This window comes from Haliotis rufescens, unplaced genomic scaffold (genome assembly GCF_023055435.1).
Source record: "Haliotis rufescens isolate VD_foot unplaced genomic scaffold, xgHalRufe1.0.p SCAF_21, whole genome shotgun sequence".
Taxonomy (NCBI): domain Eukaryota; kingdom Metazoa; phylum Mollusca; class Gastropoda; order Lepetellida; family Haliotidae; genus Haliotis; species Haliotis rufescens.
This window is the reverse complement of record NW_025963902.1, coordinates 1,704,540-1,728,991: the sequence shown is the minus strand read 5'-3', so window position 1 is coordinate 1,728,991 and position 24,452 is coordinate 1,704,540. Positions and strand designations below refer to the sequence as shown.

At 41.4% G+C, this 24,452-nt stretch overlaps 2 protein-coding genes across 5 annotated transcripts; both read right to left on the bottom strand.

Moving 5' to 3' along the window:
- Positions 1-2,904: 2,904 nt before the first annotated feature.
- Positions 2,905-13,636, bottom strand: LOC124116434 (protein ABHD15-like). Of its 4 annotated transcripts, XM_048401083.1 has the most exons (3): positions 13,584-13,624; positions 8,747-9,914; positions 2,905-3,593 (listed from the first exon to the last, which is right to left on the bottom strand). In XM_048401083.1, the coding sequence occupies exons 1-3, from the start codon at positions 13,621-13,623 to the stop codon at positions 3,590-3,592; spliced, it is 1,212 nt and encodes a 403-aa protein (XP_048257040.1). In that variant the 5' UTR covers position 13,624; the 3' UTR covers positions 2,905-3,589. The 4 variants fall into 4 exon arrangements, with proteins under 4 accessions (XP_048257040.1, XP_046333722.1, XP_046333721.1 ...); XM_046477766.2 differs by lacking the exon at positions 2,905-3,593 and having other exon boundaries at positions 8,131-9,914; positions 13,571-13,636; XM_046477765.2 differs by lacking the exon at positions 2,905-3,593 and having other exon boundaries at positions 8,131-9,914.
- A 387-nt stretch (positions 13,637-14,023) lies between these two features.
- On the bottom strand, positions 14,024-21,209 carry LOC124116435 (protein ABHD15-like). The gene is made up of 2 exons (XM_046477768.2): positions 21,090-21,209; positions 14,024-15,942 (listed from the first exon to the last, which is right to left on the bottom strand). Exon 2 carries the CDS (start codon positions 15,889-15,891, stop codon positions 14,758-14,760), a length of 1,134 nt encoding a protein of 377 aa, XP_046333724.2. The 5' UTR covers positions 15,892-15,942; positions 21,090-21,209; the 3' UTR covers positions 14,024-14,757.
- Positions 21,210-24,452: the final 3,243 nt, after the last annotated feature.

The following is a 24,452-nucleotide window of genomic DNA, read 5'->3' as shown; positions in this document are numbered from 1 at the left end:
TAGACTGGGTGAGAAGCACATTGACTGGGTGAGAAGCACATTGACTTGGTGAGAAGCACATAGACAGGGTGAGAAGCACATAGACTGGGTGAGAAGCACATTGACTGGATGAGAAGCCCATTGCCTGGATGAGAAGCACATAGACTGGGTGAGAAGCACATTGCCTGGATGAGAAGCACATTGCCAAGATGAAAAGCACATTGACTTGGGTGAGAAGCACATTGACTTGGATGAGAAGCCCTTTGCCTTGATGAGAAGCACATAGACTTGGATAAGAAGCACATAGACTTGGATGATGGTAAGAAAAAAATGTGGATTGTGGTATACTACATGTCTCGCCTTGAGTCTTCACAATGAAGAGCACCATACAGTAGTTCTACAACAGTTTACTGTTCATGTTTCATCTGCCAACCTGTCACCGTGTCCAGGCGTCCAATCAGGCAGCTCCATGAGTAGTAAGGAACCGTTATGATACCCCCTCTCTGAGTTTTCCTTCCGACGTGAAATGATAAAAAAGGTACGTATCTCAATTTTACCCGCCGATGCGGCCAATTATGCCCCGTGATTAAAAATATACGACTACAATTGCACATTCATAAAAAAAACTAAGGTCAGCTTGATCTATCTTCAGCTTTATTAAAAGTTCGTTTCCTAAGCAAAGTGTCTCGATCTACGTCATAAAGTAATTTAAAGACTGGTGCCCAGTGTTTCACACTCTTTAACGTGTCATAAAATAAGTTCCGAAATCGGTGAAAAACATTTTATTTATTTATTTATTTATATTTTATTTCGGTCGCCCGCTCTGTTGCTGGTTGAGCTTGGAGATGAGAAACACATAAAAAAAATTGGGATGGCCTAAGTGGCAACATCATCAGATAGCATTTGGACTGTTGCCCCGTCAAAACACGCGATACCTGTGAGGTGGGGTTGGTTGACGTTGACGAGTTCGGTCGATCGATAAGTAACACAGAACAAAGAAATATTTTTTATAATATACACGAGGAAAAGTAAGTATCAAAATGAAAAAGTCAGTTATTATTCACCGACGATAAATGGGCTGATAAGTACTTATTGATCGATTGGAATTAGGTATATGCAATTTTCAACAGGGGCATATATTTCATATGTTTGTCAGTCCACTGTGGTTGAATGAACTCTGAGAGGTGTCACTGCACGTGCCGATGGTTTAGGTAAATATGTTCTTTAGCATCGACCACATGCCTTAAACGGGTTTTGACATTCATCTCACAGGATTAACTACACCAGCGTTCTGTTGCCGTTAGGTAAGTGTTTCTGTTAGGTAACTGACACGTCTCTGACAACCTGCTAAATATCGATCTTGTTCTAGCGACTAAAACAAGTAAAAAGTGATACTGATTTTCTTTAAATAGATAGCTAAATTACAAATTACACTGATCAAGCATTCATCACACACACAAACAAACAAACAAACAAACACACACACACACACACACACACACACACACACACACACACACACACACACACACACACACACACACACACACACACACAAACACACACACACACCACCCTTCTATCTCCCTATCGTCTGTCGACTGTCCATTGTGTTCTCTTTACCTTCCTTATATTTCAGTTTTTACAGTAAAATCCAAAACTAAACGGGGTCCCCCGTTTCTGTATTACAATGTCGCATGAATAAAAAACAAATAAACAAACAAAAAATGTTATCGGAATTCCGAGTTAGAATTACTCATCAACAGCTGATACTTGTCATGAGAGGCAACTGAATGGATCGGGTGGTCAGGCTCGGTGACTTGGTTGATGCATGTTATCGTATCCCAATTGCGTTGATCAATGTTCATGATGTCAATCACTGGATTGTCTGTAGGAACACAGAGTAAGCGATGCTTACCCTTCTTCTATGAGTATACATACAGATAGATAGTCATGATGTCTAATTATCTAACTGGCTGACGTTTCATCGAGATGTGTAAATCCTTCTCGAATGATGGAGAGAGTGAAAGGCATATTTAGCACAGAATGTCTCTCGCCCATGCGTACCATTTGATTGGATGGCTATTTATAGCGTCGCGTCTTTATCCTAATAGAATGAAGATATAAAATGTTTGAGAATCGAGGATGTGAATGTCCAGCAACATCCTCTATCACCGAGGGCACAGGTGGCCCAGTCGTCTAAAGCGCCGCGATTCGCTGTACAGAGTTGCGTCCCTTGGGCACGTCAGAAACCTATGATTGTGGGTTCGAATCCCGGTTCGCCCCGATAATCTTTCTAGTTTTGTGAGCACCATACCCGTGCTCGTGGGTTTCACCGAAGTCGTAAACATCTGAGACCTGCATCACTTCGGGCTTTCCTCCCACTTCAAGCTGACCCACCGTGATATAACTCGAATACTGGTAAAAGAGGCGTTAAACCCAACTCACTCACTCATTTCTTTATGACTGCCTCTTGTGTATAATGGAGCCTAGACATGGCCAACCTGTGTTTGGGGCATGATGACACACAATCAGCAGGTCACACATAGTAAACGCTAAAATAGAAGCGATAAACACCTTTCCATGGTCATAAGAAATCTCTGCTGGAAACAATTTACAATTCCGACTCTATCTTGAACATGTGTTTATGAATCACTATCAGACAGTGGTATTTTAAGTTTACACGATCTAGGGCTCTTCCATTGGACAAGAGGTCGGTCACATGACCGCGAAATTGACGTTCTTGACTGTATAAACGATATAATTTGACGTTCATACGTTTTTGACGAGACCGTGTTCTTGAAATGACGTAAACACTGACACACTACATCCACATTCTTGGGGAAAACCCTGGGAATTCCCAAGCACGAATACATACAGAAGCGTTCTATCTGATCATTTAGACCCTTTAATCTTGAACTCGTTTTAGTATACATTGAGAAACGTCAGAGAGTTTGACTGCATGATCGTTCACGAATATTCTAGCTACGATCGTTCCTAGAGAAGAAAATGACGAAATGCATATCCAAACTATCGTAGTATCGATTAGATCAATGTCTAGGCTGACAGTGGCCGTCTCCAGCAATCTATGAATTTCCCTTAGTGTCTATTTGACACATCTTTAATCACCTTCAATGATCGGCCAATTCATTAATCATGACTAAAACATGTAACCTCCACAAATAAATTGAACCTTCTGTGCTCAAGTCCAGAAATAACAATGAGAGAAGGAAAAGGGAAATAAAAAATAACAATTATTATATTAGATTTGACTCCAATATCTTTTGCGCTTATGGAGGAGTAAACATAAAAAAGGTATGCACACTGTAAATTTGCGTATAATAGCAATCTCAGAAAACAACACAAAATCAGTGACATCGTTCGTAATTATGCAACACAAGCCCCGTCCATTCCATTATCAGTCCATCAGCTTGTCCGTTACTGGACGTGATCTTTCTTTTACTTTGGCTTGTGAATGTGGTCCAACGGAATCACTTTAAATTGGTATTTGAAAATTTCTTTAAACGTTCGTACATCTATCATGAAGCAGAGGACAACATTAAAAAGAAGTCAAAGGTGTTCTTTTTAAAGTTCAGAAAGTTGACCTATTTCACCTCATCTCAGCTCCTTGGAACTGCAGCACAGCGTCAATGTAATCGAGAGCTATTCGGTCAGACCAAGGCGTCAGTGTGGATTCTTCCAGGAAACCGCAGTGACCTCCCTTGTTTGTTGTCACAAGCAACAAACCTGACTTCTCTTGAAACAAGCTGAATGGTATGTTCCTGGCCAAAGCAATGGGATCGTCCATGCTATTTATGCACATAACGGGAACCGATATATTCTGAACATTTCTCATTGGATCGTTATGCTTCCAGTACTCAAAAACATCTTTATACCCGTAGAATTTGCAATAGACATTGGTATCGAAATCCGTGAAACATCTTGATCTGTATGCCGCATCAAGATCCAGCAATGGCGATAAGACCTTGGCATGTTTCTTCACGATTTCCTTCACGGACGATAGAAGAAGAAATTCGTAGATAAAATTCAACGGCCTTGTAAAGAGGTCCAGAGCGTCAAATGCTGGGCATATTGCGACACCGGTTGCCAGGATACAGTCAGCTCCATATTCACCGAGATAGGAGGCAAGAAGGCCCGACCCGGCACTGGAGCCTATAGCCACAATTTTTGCTGCGGGATTCTTCTCGCGTAAATACTCCACACAGCGTCTCATATCCTTCGCATCACCAAACCCTTGCAGTTTAGGTGTCGCCAATACGGAATCCCCGTGCCCACGTTTGTTGAATACAACAACTCGGTAACCTCGCTTTGACGCCAAGTTGCACAGCTCGCCCATATCGTCCGCGCTCGCCGTCAAACCAGGCAACACAATGAGAATAGTACTTTTGTCTGAAAGACCTTCTGAACTGTCCTGTGCCCAGTCCAAAGCAACTACACCCCCGTCTTCGAGATCCATGTACTCTCGCTTGAAAGTAACTTTGGTCTTTGGCACGAAGGTTGCTATAATCGTATGTAGATGGTTGTTCTGTAGCCAAAATGGCGGTCGGTAAGGGGAGGTAAATCCAGGTTTGTTTTTCAGGATGTGTCGATGAAGATCGGAGTCGGCATAATGTAGTTTGGGAAGGGTGTACTTGTTGCGGCGATAGTACCATACAAGGACGCTGACGATGGCAACGACACAGCCGGAAACGACGTACGTGACCTCTGACAGCTGCATTTTGTACAGTCGAGAGGTTTCAATCGCTATGATCTTTCAAGGCACGTGATTGCCTGCAAACAAAAGGTAAGACGTTCACATTATAAATATTTTCCTTTAAAACGGTTTTATGGTGCTAGCCCACTGAGATATTAGGCCGCAGTTTCACATGAATACCCAACCCCGACACAGTATACTGAATCCCAGCCGACCAGTCCCTGTTTTAGCTCATTGGCTTAATGGCGAGTGCTAGGCAGGGTAATTACAAATACCGTCTTTTAACGTCTTTTGGAAGGACTTGGCCAAGGCCAAGTTCAGCCAACGTGGTCGGCGGCCGATGGCTCTGACGCACTCTCCCAGATCATTGGCAATGGATGTTGTCGGGCCACCGGTGGCCCAGCCGTCTAATGCGCCGCGATTCGCTGTGTAGAGTTGCATTCCTTGGGCACGCCTGAAACCTATGATTGTAGGTTCAAATGTTTCAAGGTCTGTGAGCACCATACCCGTGCTCGTGGTAAACGTCTGAGACCTGCATCACTTCGGGATTTCCTCCCGCAGTAAGCTGACACGCCGTGACATAACTGAAATACTGTTTAAAGCGGCGTTAAACCCAACTCACTCACTCACTATGGATGTTGTGCTGATGGAGGCGAGCATTGACGATTCGTGGACGGTAAGCACGGGCGTTGTCTTTCTGAAAGACAAAACGTCGACCCACACGACTTGAAAACGGGATCGACAGCAAAGGGTGTCAGTATGTTGTACCGATAGTACTATCTAGTCACCTTTCCTTGCACAATATAGAGTGGGCTTCGCTCCGTCATGGTGATGCCACCCCATACCATAACCGATCCACCGCCAAATCTGTCATGAGGTCTCAGGTTGACATTGGCTTGACGTACATTTCGACGTCACCAGACACGACCAAGCTTATCAAGGAAGTACAAAGTGAATCGGGACTCGTCTGAAAACATGACACGTGACAGACGATTACCCCGGTTTCGAGGTTGTGTACATGGTTGGCGTCTGTGTGTAATGGGCGGCACAACACGTGGACGTCGAGCATGGAGATGAGCTGCTATAGACGATTTCTAATCGTCTGACCCGTCACTCGTACTCTAGAAGCCTGATGATAGCTTTCAGCAATTTGATTCGCCTTTTGAGCTCGTTTTCGTAAGCCTCGGATCAATCGAAACTGTACTCTTGTCGTTGACCTAAACGGGGTCGATCGTCAACATTTTGGGTTTGTTGGTACCTGCTCCATTGCCTGCCAATCACAGACAGTGGAACATTGAACGTATTGACCACTGCACGCTGGCTTCAGTTCCCAGCATGACAATAGTCCGTAGACGCCCCGCGCGCTGCAGCTAAAGACGCCACATCACCAGTTCATACACACACATTGAATAAAATCAAGTAAATCACAACTGTATGAATAGCACTATCTATACGAATGACAGACATTTTGATCCACAGAGAAAAATCGACCTTCCTCGAAAATGTCAAAATCAGGAATGACACCCTACATGTACGTACGTGTGCGGCTCTACTGCTTGCGGCACGTGCAAGCTATTGCATGTGTTTTGGTGTTAAGTTTTACGGACATAAAAGATATTTTTGTCATCAGGAACAGGTCATTAAAATCCATCTAAAAGAGTACTTTACCTCAGTAATAAAAATACAGCACACCCAGAGGGATATGCTGGGTGTGCTGTCAAAATGTGAAACTAGAAACACCATTGTTTGACTCCTTTGAGAGAAGGGGAAGCGTGTTGAAGCAGTGACCCAAACTATATTCTTTCTCAAACAGAGTAATCATAACAATATAACATTAGGTGAAATGTCATGTGGAATGATTTAATATGCAGTAACTACGTTTATAACGAACACGCTTATAACGAACTGACGGATATAACGAACTGTTGTTTTTGTCCCGTCCATTTGCTGTATATATGTTGTACATATGGTTATAACGAACCACGGTTATAACGAACTATAATTAGTGGCCCCTTTGAGTTCGTTATAACCGTAGTTTACTGTATACCTCGATTGGTTTTCGCTATGCACTGCAGAAAGTGCCCCGTAAAGAACCGTGTTACAATTTGTCTTTAGCAACCCATGCTTGTCCAGACTCGATTATTTACAGAACGCCGTCTTATCGCTGAGTGCGGCGTTACACAACAAACAAGAAGAGTAGAATGTGCGATACGTGAGTGATACGCACCTGTATCTGTGACAGTAGCGCCGTGTTTCAGCCCACACCCTCACATCAACGTTTATATCAGGCAATATCTGGTGGTGTGACACTGTTCACTTTGGCAGCTCATTGACCCATGGACATGGACAAGTGACAGCCACATCAGATAGCACATGGACTGTTGCCTATCCATAACAAGCGACACGTGTGAGGCGGAGTGTGTTTACATTGACAAGCTCGGCGTTGCGACTTATTTTAACAAATAACTAACAAAGTTAATATGACAAATACTTTCTATGATAAACACGAGGAATAGTAAGCATCACAATGAAAACGTCAGTTGTGAAATCACCATATATGCACCGACGATAGATTGGTACTTGTCAGTTATCAATCAACAGTAATTAGCTGTGTGCAATTTCTAACACATAAACTCCATTGTTCTGCAAGTCGACTTTGGTTGGATGAAATAGAAAAAATCATTGCATGTACCGAGGTCTGAGGTAAGCACTTGCCTGCAACTGGTATGCAGTTTTGGACTCAATCTCAATCGAACATCGATGACCACATCGTCACTCTCTTCTCATTTCTTCCATCTCACAAGTTTAACTACATCGTCACTATATTCGTGTCACATCCTTCTCACAAGTTAAACTACATCGTCACTATATTCGTGTCACATCCATCTCACAAGTTTAACCACATCGTCACTATATTCGTGTCACATCCATCTCACAAGTTTAACTACATCGTCACTATATTCGTGTCACATCCTTCTCACAAGTTTAACTACATCGTCACTATATTCGTGTCACATCCTTCTCACAAGTTTAACTACATCGTCACTATATTCGTGTCACATCCTTCTCACAAGTTAAACTACATCGTCACTATATTCGTGTTACATCCATCTCACAAGTTTAACTACATCGTCAATATATTCGTGTTACATCCTTCTCACAAGTTAAACTACATCGTCACGTGCACTATATTCATGTTACATCCATCTCACAAGTTTAACTACATCGTCACTATATTCGTGTCACATCCATCTCACAAGTTAAACTACATCGTCACTATATTCGTGTTACATCCATCTCACAAGTTTAACTACATCGTCAATATATTCGTGTTACATCCATCTCACAAGTTAAACTGCATCGTCAATCTCTTCTCATTACGTCGATCTTACAAGTTTAACTTCTCACTACTCAGTAAATAGTAACAAGCACGAAAACAAGTGACAACTGACTTTATTGAAATGATATTGAATGTGACATCAAAATTTCACAAAAGAAGTGTTTTCGTGAGAAATAATTGACATCCATTGCTTCCGTCAACGAGTAGGAGGGATGCTTTATTAAATATTCCAGCATTACGAGGACAGGTGTACACCAAGAAGGAACATCATGCATTGGACCAACAAAGATTGAACCTTGTGTGTTGAAGTACAGATATAACAAAGAAAGAAGGAAAGAGTAAATAAAAAATAACTGGTTTTCAAAATTTGAATTCAATATCTTTTGCATTTATCGAGATGTACACATGATGCACGGTATGCACACTGTGTATAATCGCGTACAGAAACACTATTAATAGAAAATCAACAAAAAATAACTTCAGACAAAAGCATATAATGAGTGACAACGTTCAGTGTAATAATGCCCAACAAGCCCCACCCATTCTATGATCAGCCAATCAGCAAATATATCAAATCTAATTGAATTACTTTAAACTTGTATTTTTGAATTTCTTTAAACGTTTCTAAATCTAGTGTCTATGAAAAAGAACATACCAATCGACACATCAAAAAGGAGTCAAAGGTGTTCTTTTTTAAAGTTCAAAAATTTCACCTCATCTCAGCTCCTTGGAACTCCAGCACAGCGTCAATGTAATCAAGAGCTATTCGGTCAGACCAAGGCGTCAGTGTGGATTCTTCCAGGAAACCGCAGTGACCTCCCTTGTTTGTCGTCGCCAGCAACCAATCAGACTTCTCTTGAAACATGTCGAATGGTATGTTCCTGGCTACAGAAATGGGATCGTCCATGCTGCTTATGGTCATTATGGGAACCGATATATTCTGAACATTTCGCAATGGATCGTTATGCTTCCAGTACTCAAAAACATCTTTATACCCGTAGAATTTGCAATAGACATTGGTATCGAAATCCGTGAAACATCTTGATCTGTATGCCGCATCAAGATCCAGCAATGGCGATAAGACCTTGGCATGTTTCTTCACGATTTTCTTTACGGACGATAGAAGAAGAAATTGGTAGATTAAATTCAAGGGCTTTGTAAAGAATTCCACGGTGTCAAATGCTGGGCATATGGCGACACCGGTTGCCAGGATACAGTCAGCTCCATATTCACCTAGATAGGAGGCAAGAAGGCCCGACCCTGCACTGGAGCCTATAGCCACAATTTTTGCTGCGGGATTCTTGTCGCGTATATACTCCACACAGCGTCTAATATCCTTCGCATCACCAAACCCTTGCAGTTTAGGTGTCGCCAATACGGAACCCCCGTGCCCACGTTTGTTGAATACCACAACTCGGTAACCTCGCTTTGACGCCATGCTGCACAGTCCGCCCATATCGTCTGCGCTCGCCGTCAAACCGGGCACCACAATGAGAATAGTACTTATGTCTGAAAGACGATCCAAACCGTCCTGTGCCCAGTCCAAAGCAACTACACCCCCGTCATCTAGATCCATGTACTCTCGCTTGAAAGTAACTTTGGTCTTTGGCACCAAGGTTGCTATAATCGTATGAAGATGGTTGTTCTGAAGCCAAAATGGCGGCCGGTAAGGGGAGGTAAATCCCGGTTTGCTTTTCAGGATGTGTCGATGAAGATTGGAGTCTACGTAGTGTAGTTTTGGAAGAGTGTGCTTGTTACGGCGGTAGTACCATACAACGACGCTGACGATGGCAACGACACTTCCGGAAACGACGTACACGACATCCGATGGGAACAGCATTTTACACAGTTGAGATCTTAATCGGCATGAACTTCCGGGGCCTACAAACAAAAAGCAGGATTTGAAATCGTACACACATAAAGCATTTTTTTTAAATTGTTTTGTTATGACCCTATTCCGATTAACAAAAATTGATTGTTCCCGATAATACTTGAAAGAATAATGATGCTTTGAGCTGTTGAAAAAAATAATTAAATAGACTGCAGCAGTCTGTACCTAATGAATCTGCTGGGACATTGTCTTTAAAGTGGAAAGGTTTCATGAGTTTAGAATTTACTAATTCGGGGTCAGAATTTGTCCAGAGTACGTCATGTCTGTATGAAATGGGACCGGGTGAGGCTGTGTGTCCTGGCTGGTTGTCATGGTACCCCCAGGGCCAGAGGCCATGCTATCAGCCACTAGTCCGCCTAGCAAGTCATTGAAACACCTCGACATGACTAGCTTTTGAGTCTACATTTTGAGGTGTAGTTCCTGAATATTACACCATGCCTTGACGTAACAATGACCTAGATCACAGCTATCTCAGGTCAGTTGTTGATACCGAGGAGCATTGTTAGACTGGTACAAATGTCAAGTCCTTAGGATTTCTATTTTAGGCTGCGTGGCCACGGAATCGCTTTTAATACGTAACAGTGCACTTAGTTTTTACGACATGTATTTCCTCCAATTCTACACACCATCCTACACCGACCTCGCTGTTGTAGACAGAAACTACAGTCTGAAGACATATTTCATAATCTGTCCACGCGGTATGTGAAAGTAGGGAGACATAAATATATAAACTTATATTAATTGTGGATCATTGTTTTTTGGCTTCAGGAAAAATCTTCAAAACGTTTTAACCAGCCGGCCATCTTAATTAATTTCAAATGTGGGTGGACATGTGTTCATATTGACACATTTGAGTGAGTGAGTGAATGAGCGAGAATAAAGATTGCTTTAATGAGTGAGTGAGTGAGTATTGTTTTACGCCGCTTTTAGCAATATTCCAGCAATATCTCGGCGGGGGACACCAAGAATGGGCTTCACACATTGTACCCATGTCGGGAATCGAACTCGGGTCTTCGGCGTGACGAGGGAACGCTTTAACCACTACCCGACGCTACCCGACCGCCCCTAAAGATTGCTTCAGGCCGCATCAGTGCTGTTGCAGCTAGTTGCATTGTTCGCGTGTACGTGTATAACCAATGACATGCATGGACCTTAGCTGTTGGTTCTGCAACTTATTCACACAGAGTTCTTACTTTCGCTTCACGACTCATTGTCTTGAATACAGGAAATGTTTACTGTTTGACAATTGTTTGAGCAATATTCCCGCCATACCAAGGCGGCCTGTAGATAATCCAGCCAAGATTAGTGGTTGATGGCATAAACAAAAATCCAACGTTTTGCATTGTTTTGCGTCTGTTTATGTTTTGTTATATCTTATACAATCAGTCCGTGAAATTTTATGTTCTCAGTTGACGTGGTCTTATATATGAGTCAGGATTATACTACTCAATGTTTGCTAAAGATCAAGTTCAAATGTTATATTTAAAAAATCCAACAAATAAAGATTAAAATATCCCGGTACACAATGTTTATAGTACATCTATAGGACCTCAGTTGATGAACGGGCAGAGGCATGCAGTCATGCCCATGATGTGCTTGAAAACCTGTGTTTAAATCATTGCACGTAATTATCAGAGAGCACAACATATGTTACTGAGAATCCGACAACTGAATGCACTGTATGCCCCATCATCGTCAAAGACGACGTTTGACGACCCAAGAATTAGGCAGATGCATTGGTATGCTTGAAACTAGGTCAACACAACGTCACGTTGCAAACGTCTTTGGTGTTAGCCACAGTGTGATCAGCAGGGCATGGAATCGATACCAGACGTTTGGATCAGGTACCAAACGCATGCACGTGGTCGACAGCGTTCCACCACACAACGGGAAGTCAGTTTTCTCCTGATTGCAGCAAGATGTTCTCACTCTGTGACCGCCACCATACTCAGAAATGACCTGCGGAACGCCAGTGGCACTAACATTTCTACTCAGACAGTACGTAATCGTCTCCATGAGGCTGGTTTTCGGTCACGCAGGGAATGCATTCGCATCCTACTGACCCGACATCATAGGCAAACACGTGTGGAATGGAATGAAGATCACGCCAATTGGACAGATCAGGACCCAGATCCAGTACTTTTCACTGATGACTCGAGATACTGTCTAGACTTCACACATCGTCGTGCTATAGTATAGCGAAGACAAGGAAAAAGATTTCAGGATTCCAACGAAGCCGAACATGGCCGCAGTGGTGGGGGATCAATCATGATTTTGCGAGGGATCAGTAGAGCTGGAAGTTCCGATCTCCATGGCCTATAGCGGGGCACGATGACAGGGGTGCGCTAATGGGATGACATTCTGGTTGTGAGTGAGTATGATTTTACGCCGCTTTTAGCAATATTCAAGCAATATCACGGGAGGGGACGCCAGAAATCGGCTTCATGTGTACCCATGTCGGGAAATGAAACCGGGTCTTCGGCGTGACGAGCGACCGCTTTAACCACTTGGCTACCCGGTCGCCCTCATTCTAGTTATGTACGTGAGACCTATGCTTGTGCCATCGGACTGAACTACATCCTCACGGGGGAGTAGGCACGACCTTATCGTGCCTGGGTCGTTGATGCCTACTTAGAACAGGAGACCTTTGTCCGCATGGAGTGGCCAGTCCGATCACCAGACCTCAACCCTATTGAACACATGTGGAACGAGCTGCAGTTCCCCCTCTCCTCCGGTAACTCTACAAGTGAAACAATCTTCCCTTGCAAACAATCTCTACACTTATAAGTGGCATGAGACGACGGTGCCAGGCTGTGATCGCATTATGTTGATCACATGTTTCTACCAATACAAGTGTTTTGTTTTGTTTTGTTTTGTGGGTTTGGGGGTATTTTTTTTGGTTTTCGTTTTTGTTTTGTTGTTTTGTTTTTGTTTGTTTTTTTGTTTTTTGGGTGTGTTGTTTTTGGTTGTTGTTGTTTGGTTGTTGTTGTTTTGTTTTTGTTTTTTGTTTGTTGTTGTTTTGTTGTTGTTGTTTTTTTGGGGGGGGCAATGAATTTGTTTTCGTGATTTTTTTATTGAATTTTTGGTCCGAAACACTCATTTTGACGGATGATGTGACTAATTATTGGTCACATGTTGTTTGTTGGCATTGTCAACAGACTTTTGTTCACTAAACATGTCTTCACGTAATATTGTCTTTAGCTATTCCAACAGATGCACACAATACTGGAATACTGTTAAAAGCGGCGTTAAACACAATTAACTACTTTCAACAGTGACCGAAGCTATACTCTTTCTCTAACAGATATTATGACAATACTTCAATTGTTTAAATTTCATTTTCATTGAATAAATTTATACCTCGATCGGTTTTCGTTATCATTAGTAGAAGTGTCCCGTGACGAACCGGGTTACTGTTGGTCTCAAGCAATCGATGATTGTCTTAAGAGGCGATCAACGGGATCGGGTCGCCGGGTTCGCCAATTGATGATGAGTGTCATCGAATCCCAGTTGCGGAGATCGATGCTCACGATGTCAATCACCGGATCGTCTGATCCAGGCTCGATTATATACAGACCACCGTCATATTGCTGAGGGCGTCGTCAAGCAAAAAACAAACAAAAAATGAAAAGAAAGTGCAACACACGAGGGATACCAACCTGTATCTGGGACGGCGTTGTTGAAGTTCACCCACAGCATCATATCACATGCTTAGATCACGCAATATATGATGGTGTGACACTTGACTTTGGCATCTCATTGACCCATGGACACACGTAAGTGACAACAGCAAAAGATACGATATGGACTTTTGCCCCGTCACAAGCGACTCGTTTGTCCGCGTGTGTGTGTGTGCGTGTGTGCGTGCGTGTGTGTGCGTGTGTGCGTGCGTGCGTGAACTGAAAAGCTAAGTCGAGCGAGTTATTTCAACAAATAAATAACAGTTAATTTAACAAACATTTTGTGTCATATACACGGGGAATAATAACTATTAAAATGTGAACTCTTACGCTATGAACCTAAGGACACAGGACAGCTGTGATGCTATCTCGTGTTCAACACCGACAGGCCAGTCCAATAAATAGAAACAAGCACGAAAACAAGTGACAGTTGACTTTATTGAAATGAAATTGAATGTGACATCAATATGCTGTGTTTCGGTGTGATATAGTTGATATCCATTGCTTCCGTGAGCTCGTAAGAGTGGTGCTTTATGAAAATTCCAATATTATGAGGACGGGCGTAGATCAAGAATGGATAGCACATATTGCGGCCCAATAGGTTGAACCTTTTGTTCTGCAGTACAGTAAAAATAAAGTTTGTGTGCATGTTGCTTGACGCCAAATTTGGCAATATTCATGCTATATGAAGACGACCTTTCCATAATCGAGTCAATCCAAAGATTGATGATATGAGCCACGATCCATGCTGTCGGGGTACGATGACACGCAATCAACCAAGGCACAGAGTCTGGCCCATTTGGACGACCACCATAGATTGATGGGGACTTGTTCTGACACGGAATGGCCACGGGGCAGTAACAAAGACAGAAGGAAAGAGTAGATACATAAATAACGACAATGATATTATGACGTTAAAGAACACATGAACAGGTAATAGATGTGTAAGCTTAAGAACATTTGAAAGACTACTTACATCATACATATGCAAATCTATGTTGAACTTAGAGGTAGTGGTCATCAAGAAAAGAATTCTGTAAATTTGTTTTTGTAAATCCCTTTCAACGTTTGTAAATCTTGTATATATCATGAAGAAGAGAAGAGAAATTAAAATTTAAAAAAGGTCAAATGTGTAATTGTTCAAATAGTTGACCTATTGTTCAATCTCAGCTCCTTGGAACTCCAGCACAGCGTCAATGTAATCGAGAGCTATTCGGTCAGACCAAGGCGTCAGTGTGGATTCTTCCAGGAAACCGCAGTGGCCTCCCTTGTTTGTTGTCACCAGCAACCAATCAGACTTCTCTTGAAACATGTCAAATGGTATATTCCTGGCTACACAAATGGGATCGTCCATGCTATTTATGCACATAACGGGAGCTGATGAATTGAGGACATTTCTCATTGGGTTGTTATATTTCCAGTACTCAATAATATCTTCATACCCGTAGAATTTGCAATAGACATGGGTATCGAAATCCATGAAACGTGTTGATCTGTACGCCGCATCAAGATCCAGCAATGGCGATAAAACCTTGGCATGTTTCTTCAAGATTTTCTTCAACGACTTAAGAAGAAGAAATTCGTAGATAAAATTCATGCGCTTTGTAAAGAGTTCCAGGGCGTCGTATCCGGGGCATATACATACACCGGTTGCCAGGATACAGTCAGCTCCATATTCACCTAGATAGGAGGCAAGAAGGCCCGACCCTGCACTGGAGCCTATAGCCACAATTTTTGCTGCGGGATTCTTCTCGCGTACATACTCCACACAGCGTCTCATATCCTTCGCATCACCAAACCCTTGCAGTTTAGGTGTGGCCAATACGGAATTCCCGTGCCCACGTTTGTTGAATACCACAACTCGGTAACCTCGCTTTGACGCCATGTTGCAGAGTTCGCCCACATCATCCGCGCTCGCCGTCAAACCAGGCAACACAATGAGAATAGTACTTTTGTCTGAAAGACGTTCTGAACCGTCCTGTGCCCAGTCCAAAGCAACTACACCCCCGTCATCTAGATCCATGTACTCCCGCTTGAAAATAACTTTGGTCTTTGGCACGAAGGTTGCTATAATCGTATGTAGATGGTTGTTCTGAAGCCAAAATGGCGGCCGGTAAGGGGAGGTAAATCCAGGTTTGCTTTTTAAGATGTGTCGATGGAGATCTGAGTCGACATAATGTAGTTTGGGAAGGGTGTGCTTGTTACGGCGGTAGTACCATACAAGGACGCTGACGATGGCAACGACACTTCCGGAAACGAAGTACGAGACCTCCGATGGGAACAGCATTTTTCACAGTGGAGACCCGTATTGCTTTGATCCTCCAAGCGACGCGATTGCCTGCAAACAAACGCAATTGCCTACAAAATCACAATAACATAACTCATTTTTGATTAAAAATTGCACTTGCTTATATACAATGCAACCCTCTTAACACAAACCAGATGCGTTGTCTGTAGATGAAGCTAAGTTTCGATATTAGACCATAGTATCGAAAGAATCTGCTGGGACATTTTACCTAACCAGCTTTCACGAGTTTAAGAACTTGAATCATTTCGGGTCAGAGTTTGCCACCAGGATGTAATGTCTGTCGCGAAAGCCGACTGAAAAGGGGATCGGATGGTCAGGCTCGGTGAAGAAGTTGATTGTTTGTTATCGGCGTGAGGTCACGTGATCGCCTTACCCAGATACGAATATTTTACAGACCACCGTGATAATGCTGGGTTTTTCCTGACTGCGGCGTAAAAAAAAAGGAAAGCAAATTATATCAACTGACTTCCATTTACAGAAAGTCCAGGACTTGCGTCACTTTGACCGCTATTCACTGGGTCTTCGACCACTATTCACTGGGGTCAAATAGGCAACCCATGCTTGCCATAAGAGGCGACTAACGGGATCGGGTTATCAGGGTCGCTGGTTTGGTTGATACATGTCATCGTATCCCAAATGCGTGGATCGATGCTCATAAGGTCAATCATGGAATTGTCTGGTACAGACTCGATTATTTAAAGACTGCCAACATGAGCTGGAATATTGCTGAGTGCGGAGTTTAACAACAAACAAACAAACAACACATTGAGCTATCTTCACATTATGAGCAGGTACGCGCAGACCGTGATATAAACTGTTCAAAATAGCCCAAACTCAGATTTCCCGCTTGTTTACCTATCACGTGGGACCCGTGAAGATTCCGGGGTAAAATAGGTCTTCAGCAACCCATGCTTGCCGTAAAAGGCGACTATGCTTGTCGTAAGAGGCGACTAACGGGATCGGGTGGTCAAGCTCGCTGACTTGGTTGATACATGTTATCGATCCCAATTGCGTTGATCGATGCTCATGATGTCAATCACAGGATTGTCTGGTCAAGAGTCGATTATTTTACAGACAGCTGCCATATAGCTGGAATATTGCTACGTGCGGCGTTAAACAACAAACAAACAAACAAACAAACCTATCACGTGGTCTGTGTCAAGTAAATTTCGAAATATAGCCAAAGCATGTTTTTTGTGACGTTGAACGTGACAACCGTGCAAGGCAGGTTTTTTGCAAGCTAGTAATCAGTGTTCTTTCCGGTTGTCTATTTACATAATGTACTTTTTGTTTTGAGACATACATAATTTATAAGCATGTTTCATTTGCCAAACGATGTACTTCTCTCAAGTTACGACACACAATATCCCGTGCACCAGGATGAACTTGATTGAGTGAGTGAGTGAGTTGTGTTTAACGCCGCTTTTAACAGTATTCCAGTTATATCGCGGCGTATCAGCTTAATGTGGGAGGAAAGCCCAAAGTGATGCAGGTCTCAGACGTTTACCACTTTGGTGAAACCCACGAGCACGGGTATGGTGCTGACAAACCTAGAAACATAATCGGGGCGAAACGGGATTCGAACTCCACAATCATAGGTTTCTGGCGTGCCCAAGGGACTGGATGAACTTGAAACAGGGCTTAACATGGCTTCACTGTTGTATTGGCAATTGTAGTGGCTGTCGTTATGTCGCTGAGTGAATGTTATTTTACGACACAGCAATATGCTAACATGGGGGCTTGTAAATAAACAAGAGATAACAAGAGAAACTAGTGGTTGATAGCATGAACACTACGATAAGGAGCACCGACAACACACACTCAAATGGGGGACACATGGTAACCAACCATTCGACGGTCTGCGCTGTATGGGGGATCATTACTGCACGGATCCCTACCCCCAGCCCCACGCCAACAAATGCTGTGTTTCGTGATTTAACTAACAAAACAAGCTAATGAAAAATGTATTCTCGTTTTTTGTAAAAAATTATGTACTGACAAAACGTGTGTAGAAAACAGCAATATATTATTAACCTGAAACATATACAATTACATTCCTGATTAGTGATTAAAAACGTAAGAAAACTCCCCCAAAATCCCAGCGTTCTACCTGCCCTCTGGATACATAACACACGACTGCGGCTTGCGGGCTCTTACCAATTTTCATTTTCCTTTTTTTCTACATAATATCCACTGGGTTTTTTTTCAAAATAGACTTTTTCCCACAAGATCACAGGCCCATGGGCAACATAGTGAGGTGAAATTGGGTTTAACGTCGCTGCCAAGATCATTGCACTTATATAGCGACGTACATGCACGTATGTGTGTGGCTGCTTGTACTTTTGTTTAGTCCGGACTGATGACGATTTATAGTGCTAGCTCACTGGGATACCATGCCGCAGTTTAACATGAATACCCCACTCAGACACAGTACACAGTTGACTCCGAGCCGATCAGTCCTTGTTTTAGCCCTTAATGCCGGGCGCCAGGCAGGGTAACACCAAGTACCATCTTTTAACGTCTTTTGGTATGACGCGACCGGGGATCAAAACCCGGACCTTCCGCTCTCCCACTAGACCACGGAGGGTCTGGGCAACATAGAAGCACACACAGTTTGGTATTGCTGTTAAAAGGCAAATGTTTTCTTTGATATTACATACATTGGAGCTTCATTTGACAGGCAAGTAGATAAGGTGACAGGTAGCTTCCACTCAAAAGCGTTTGTATTATTGTTTTTGTTTGCAATAAAATTCTCAATATAGTAAGTATCTTTAATCATCTTAAGAAAAGTGTTAAATGAGAGGGTATTACCCTTCATGCTAGAAATATTAATTTATCCATTATGCTAATAAAACATTCTGTGAATATTACATTATACTGTGATGTATAACAAATATAACAGTTCTGACGGCACAGTTGATAATATTGATAAGGAAGATATTCTTAGTCTCAGCAAATACACAAATAACAGTTTGGCTTCAGGAAAATGTGGCAGATAACTTTTGCAGTACATTTACTTGTGTAGAGGAATAAAAATTGGTGCAGGGTTGTTCATTTAGATACAGAAGGACTTCCACATTTGTCATATGTCATGTTAAAATCTTTGAATGATTGTGGAAGATTAACATGTATTTGAGTACGGTTTGGTATTGTTTGCATAACACACAACATTGGTGCTCAAATATTTTCATTTTTAAATTCAAACATAGATTAAGAGACTGTCTTACTCAAAACTGGCATTCCACTATCACCAAAATGTAAACATTACAAAGATTATAAATCCTTATTAACCCTGAACTCTATCTTTATTATGACATACCGATCAACTTAAGAAAACTATTTACAAATTTCAGATGCAATAATTTTAAAAATACAGTTGAAACAGGTTGACATCTCAATATTCCTCTGTATCTTCTGCAATTCTCTTGATAAATCCTTCATTGAAGATGAATATCATGTTCTCATTATAGCCCAAGATATCAAACTGTCAGAAAGCAATACCTTGCACAATATTTAACACTCAAATTATTTAACATTCTTATCATTGATGTCATCAATAGATAGAAATATTATAATAATCTATTGGAAAGTTTGTGCTGAAAGTTAGAAGTATAAGAGAAGAACCTTTGGTTGTTTAAGCATAAGTATTTGACTTTATTTATTTATAAACATGACTTGTGTCATAATCATGGCTACATACATAGCATACCTACATGCATGCAGGATATATAACATGTATATATATCATTGTATTATGGGCTGGAGGCCTAGTTACTGAATAAATCTTGTCTGTCTTGACTAAAGCAGATATAAAGAAAGGTTTCAAGACATCACAGTGGAGATAGCCTTGAGAGCGACTTTCGCTGTCAACTTTACAGAAAGAACCCATTTCATTATTCACCAATTTCATCAATTTCAATTCTTTTCTAGTGTGTATTAAGAAGTGGAAATTTCTTAATTTATATTCTAATAAACTTACATCTTTCGTACAATATCTTTATTTCAAAAATATTTTTAAGATGTACAATTCCTTTAACTTGCCATATGTCACATACTGCTGGGAGCGTGTTTATCTGTTATCGGTTGTAATATAATTATACAATGGTCGCGAACATTTACTGAGTTTTAAGTGAATGGAGTTCTTCATTACTACTTCCCATGATGAATATCATTCAGTTTCTATCTAACTTAATAGTCTCCTTCAAACAAAGGGGTATGTAAATATCGAGTGCAGCATTTGCTGATAATAACCTTAAAATTATAATACCCTCTCAAAGCTTCAAATTTTAAAATACCATCACAAATAAATAGTACATTATCATCATGATCATAACTCATTTGTTTTAAAATTGGTGATTAAAACCAATTTGGTGACCAAAACACAGAAATATGTTGAAAAAATGTTCTGTATTATATCGCGCCACAAAACAATAAAAATTGTGTCAATTTATGCATGCTTACCTCCCAGGGTATGGAAGAGTGTCATTGACACAAACATGTACGCAGAGCAGTTTCTTCAATTATGTCATTTACGATTGTAATAACAGAAACACTGTTAGCAGATAGATCAAATAAAAAATTAAATTTGTTTTCTCATCAAAGTTCATAATGCAATTATGTGTCCATTATTTCATAGACTTTATAGTTTCATACACTGAAAAGTACATGAAAAGTCTTTGTCCCGAAAAATCCTGGCCAATATCTCTCTGTATATTGCTCTTGGCTTGGAATTTCTGATACTGTAATGTGAAGCGATTTTATATAACAAAGCAATTTACTATTTTTATTTTTTTACCCAAATAATTTCGTCCAGGTTTGAACCCATAGAAACGAGATCGCAGTTTTCTGACAAATAACCGCCTATCAGTACTCCAGACAGAGTTACCCCCCTTTCATTGATTGTGTTTACATCGCGGATTTTTGCCGATATAATTATTACTTTCCTTTGTGCATGAATGGGTGAAATTCTATAAAGGGTTTATACAAATAATTCTGACCACAACAGTTTACTATTTATCAAGACATTGATGTAATGTCCACTGGCGTGGTATTTAAACCCAAACCGACGCAATCTGCAGATGGCTTCCGCAGGCTTCGATCGACAAAGAAATTAATTTATATTTTGTGGAGATTCGGTGAATCCGAATTAGAAATGAGAGTGAATTAGTAAGACTCACCTGTGTTGAGAGGGTCGGGTGTAGATGCACCGGTTATCTTCCAAAGTCGCGGTCATAAACAGCTGACATTTGACGCCCTTTGGACCCGTTACGAAAGCTTCCTGGGCTACCGGCTAAAGGTCAGAGGTCAGAGGTTAAGTGGGTGGGATAAAAAGTATGGCGAATTAGAAAATGAAAAATGGTTTCGATTATGACATAGTTAAGATAGCGATATTTTCATCTGTAATCACTGTATATAGATGTTTTGAACGGAAAATAATTCTTACATATTTCTGCCTTTTTGCTCATCTCAAGCTCGTAAAACATATCGTATATTTTATGTGCGCTTCATATAGTCAGTCTTAAATGTACATGTCCCTTGGGGACAACCTAGCGGCCTGATTTGTGGGAATCCTGAAAAAATGACACTGCGAAAGAGTGTTGGGGGGTGGGTGGGGGTGTCGCCAAATATTTTCATAGCTATCTTTTTTCTACGACTACCGTCTATGTTAAAGTGTGGGAGTTGCATCGTCGGAGCACTCAGATCAGTTTGTGCATGCTTTCATTGAGGAAATATCATCAAACCTTAAAGACTATATGTATTACGTATTGATTCATTGTTTACACCGTTGTCCGTTCAGGTATTGGACCCATTTGGATAATTAGCCGTACCCTCACTTTGATGTGTACTACACTGTCATGGCTCTCACTATCGTGGTCGTAGTAGCATATATTTATAATAATGCATAACAATCTGCAATATTTCGATCTGTTGGGACTACACTGAATTCAGTATTAGCGCGTTTGTTTATGAACACGAGGAAATTCCGGTCACATGATATGCAAATTAGCTTGGGGCAGTGGTATAATCACCGCACCGAAGCCTGGAGAGTCCCAGACATTAAACTCTCTCTCTTTCTCTCTCTCTTTCTCTCTCTCTCTCTCTCTCTCTCTCTCTCTCTCTCTCTCTCTCTCTCTCTCTCTCTCTCTCCATATCGCCCTCTGTCACTCTACGCAGAGAGCAGAGCAATGCTTTATTCACCAAGGATCTGTTAACAAATTGAAAGTTATTGAAAAAAAAACACTTTTAAGATTTGGTCGGAACACTTGTTCTTTGTTGATTTTTTTTTTCAGTGTTCATTTTGCTGTATGTTGTGAACCTGCTGGTGTGACTATTTTATTTCTTGGGTTTAAGCTGGGTTGATCATTTTGTTAAGTAATATCACGGTATATCAGTTTATTACGAGAAAGAAGCCAATAGTAAGATCGCCCTCAGACGGTTACGACTTTGGTGAAACCCATGAATATGTAATTATGAGATCGCGCAAACGTTCAGCGCATCCGGGCAACTGTGAACTGCGAACTACTGCGAACATGAATACAGCTGGGACATCCGTGGCCCCTTCCTCGTGAACCTAACCCAACTTGGACATCCCCGTCTCCCATTGATGGGTCTGGATTCTTGGAAGAGGTGAGGTGAGGTGAAATTAGGTTTAACGTCGCGTCCAAGATTATTGCACTTATAAAGCGACGTGCATGCACGTGTGTGTGTTTGTGTGTGTGTGGCTGCTTGTACTAGTCCGGACTGATACCGATTTATAGTGCTAGCCCACTGAGATACCATACCGCAGTTTAACATGAATACCCAACTCAGACACAGTATACTGACTCCGAGCCGACCAGTCCTTGTTTTAGCCCCTTAATGCCGAGCGCTAGACAGGGTAACAACAAGTACCATCTTTTAATGTCTTTTGGTATGACGCGGCCGGGGATCGAACCCCGGACCGTCCGCTCTCCGGGCGGACGCTCTACCACTAGACCACGGAGGCGGTTGATTCTTAGAAGAGACAGGTTGAATTTTTCATTGTCAGAGTGTTATTATCAACTTCACATTTCAAATGTATTTTTATAAATTACACACGTTAATGTAAACGTTGCCAACATGTTAACACAAAGAGTTCACACCAACAGTATATTACAACCACCAGTACTGTAGCATGATACACAAAAAAAACAATCAAACAATTAATTGCTTCCATTGCGGCAGATGGTACGATAATTATTACTATCACATATTTTATTATCGATGTTCTCTTTCTGTTGTCAACAGGACCTATTTTAATCATTTATAACCAAACATATATTTGATCAAATTGAGAGTCAGAAACGTTAATGGAATATAGATGTGGATCCCAACATTGCTGCGTGTGTTAAATTAGTGAAAAGGACAGACGTAGAGAAGTGCGCTCGCAGAGAGAACAGGTACAGTGGATACGCATTGACAAAAAAAAAACACAAACCATAGAAACATATAGAGTATGTATATAAGTATGTACGTTAAAAAGATTTTAATGACAAAACTAACAACCAGTCAAGTGTTACCAAAGTGTCTTTATTTCCACACTTCACATGCTAATCATGCACGAGACAAATGGTGCATCTCCAGTCATGGATGTATGACGTCATATGTGATGCGTTCAAGAGCGTCATTTCACACAACATACCAATATGTTCGTTTGTGCGTCGAACCAATCTAATGTCTCTTGACTATGAGTAATTCTTCATATATTAACCAACATGTATGATATTCGCGTTTCTTTTGTCGGTGAGTATGTTTAGAGGTTATTATATGGCTGTTTTCATATCATACCCCCAATCAACTCGAGGGTCGAAGGCCAGAGGTCTGATATGGGGGTCGAGGGTTGATATGGGGGTCGAAGTTTGATATGAGGGTCGAGGGTTGATATGGGGGTCGAGGGTTGATATGGGGTATGATATGAAAGCTGCCATATAACAACTATTTTTTCATATATCATAACATCAAATTGTAAAATGAATCCATTCATTAACCATCTCTTAATTCCGTGCATGTCCGTAAAAGCATGTTCACTTTCTTTGGAAGACATTGTTCCGGAAAAGCTAGCCGAGAAGACGACATTTTAAGGGACGTAACTCTAATGTCTTACCAGGCTGATATCTACAGTCTATTCAAAATGCATTGACAAGCCATATCAGCCTGGCAGGGGTGTAATACGGGTCTAGTTATAATAGCCCTGTAATATTACCGTCTCTATGTTGTCTCTGTCGTACATGCAAAACGCCACATATCAATGATAGGTAAATGATAATTATTACATATTATGTTATGGTTTATGATAAAATGTTTATTATATGGCATTTTTTATATCACACCCCTTCGGCCCTCGGGCTGATATGCGGGTCTCGGGTTGTTATGACAACTGCCGTATAATGATCTCTAATTATCCTCGAGATATAGGGATTACATTTGAAATACCTAACACTCATCCAACTGGCTTGTTCAGATAACAAACGTGACCTGATCATTTTAGGATTATCCCCGAGAAGCTTCAGCTGAAAGGGGGG

Excerpts from the sequence above, each read along its gene's own strand:
- LOC124116434 (XM_048401083.1), bottom strand. The coding sequence starts at position 13,623 with ATGCTGTGGGTGAACTTCAACAACGCCGTCCCAGATACAG. Across the intron at positions 9,915-13,583 it reads CAACGCCGTCCCAGATACAG|GCCCCGGAAGTTCATGCCGA; the intron begins GTTGGTATCCCT and ends TTTTGTTTGTAG.
- LOC124116435 (XM_046477768.2), bottom strand. The coding sequence starts at position 15,891 with ATGCTGTTCCCATCGGAGGTCTCGTACTTCGTTTCCGGAAGTGTCGTT.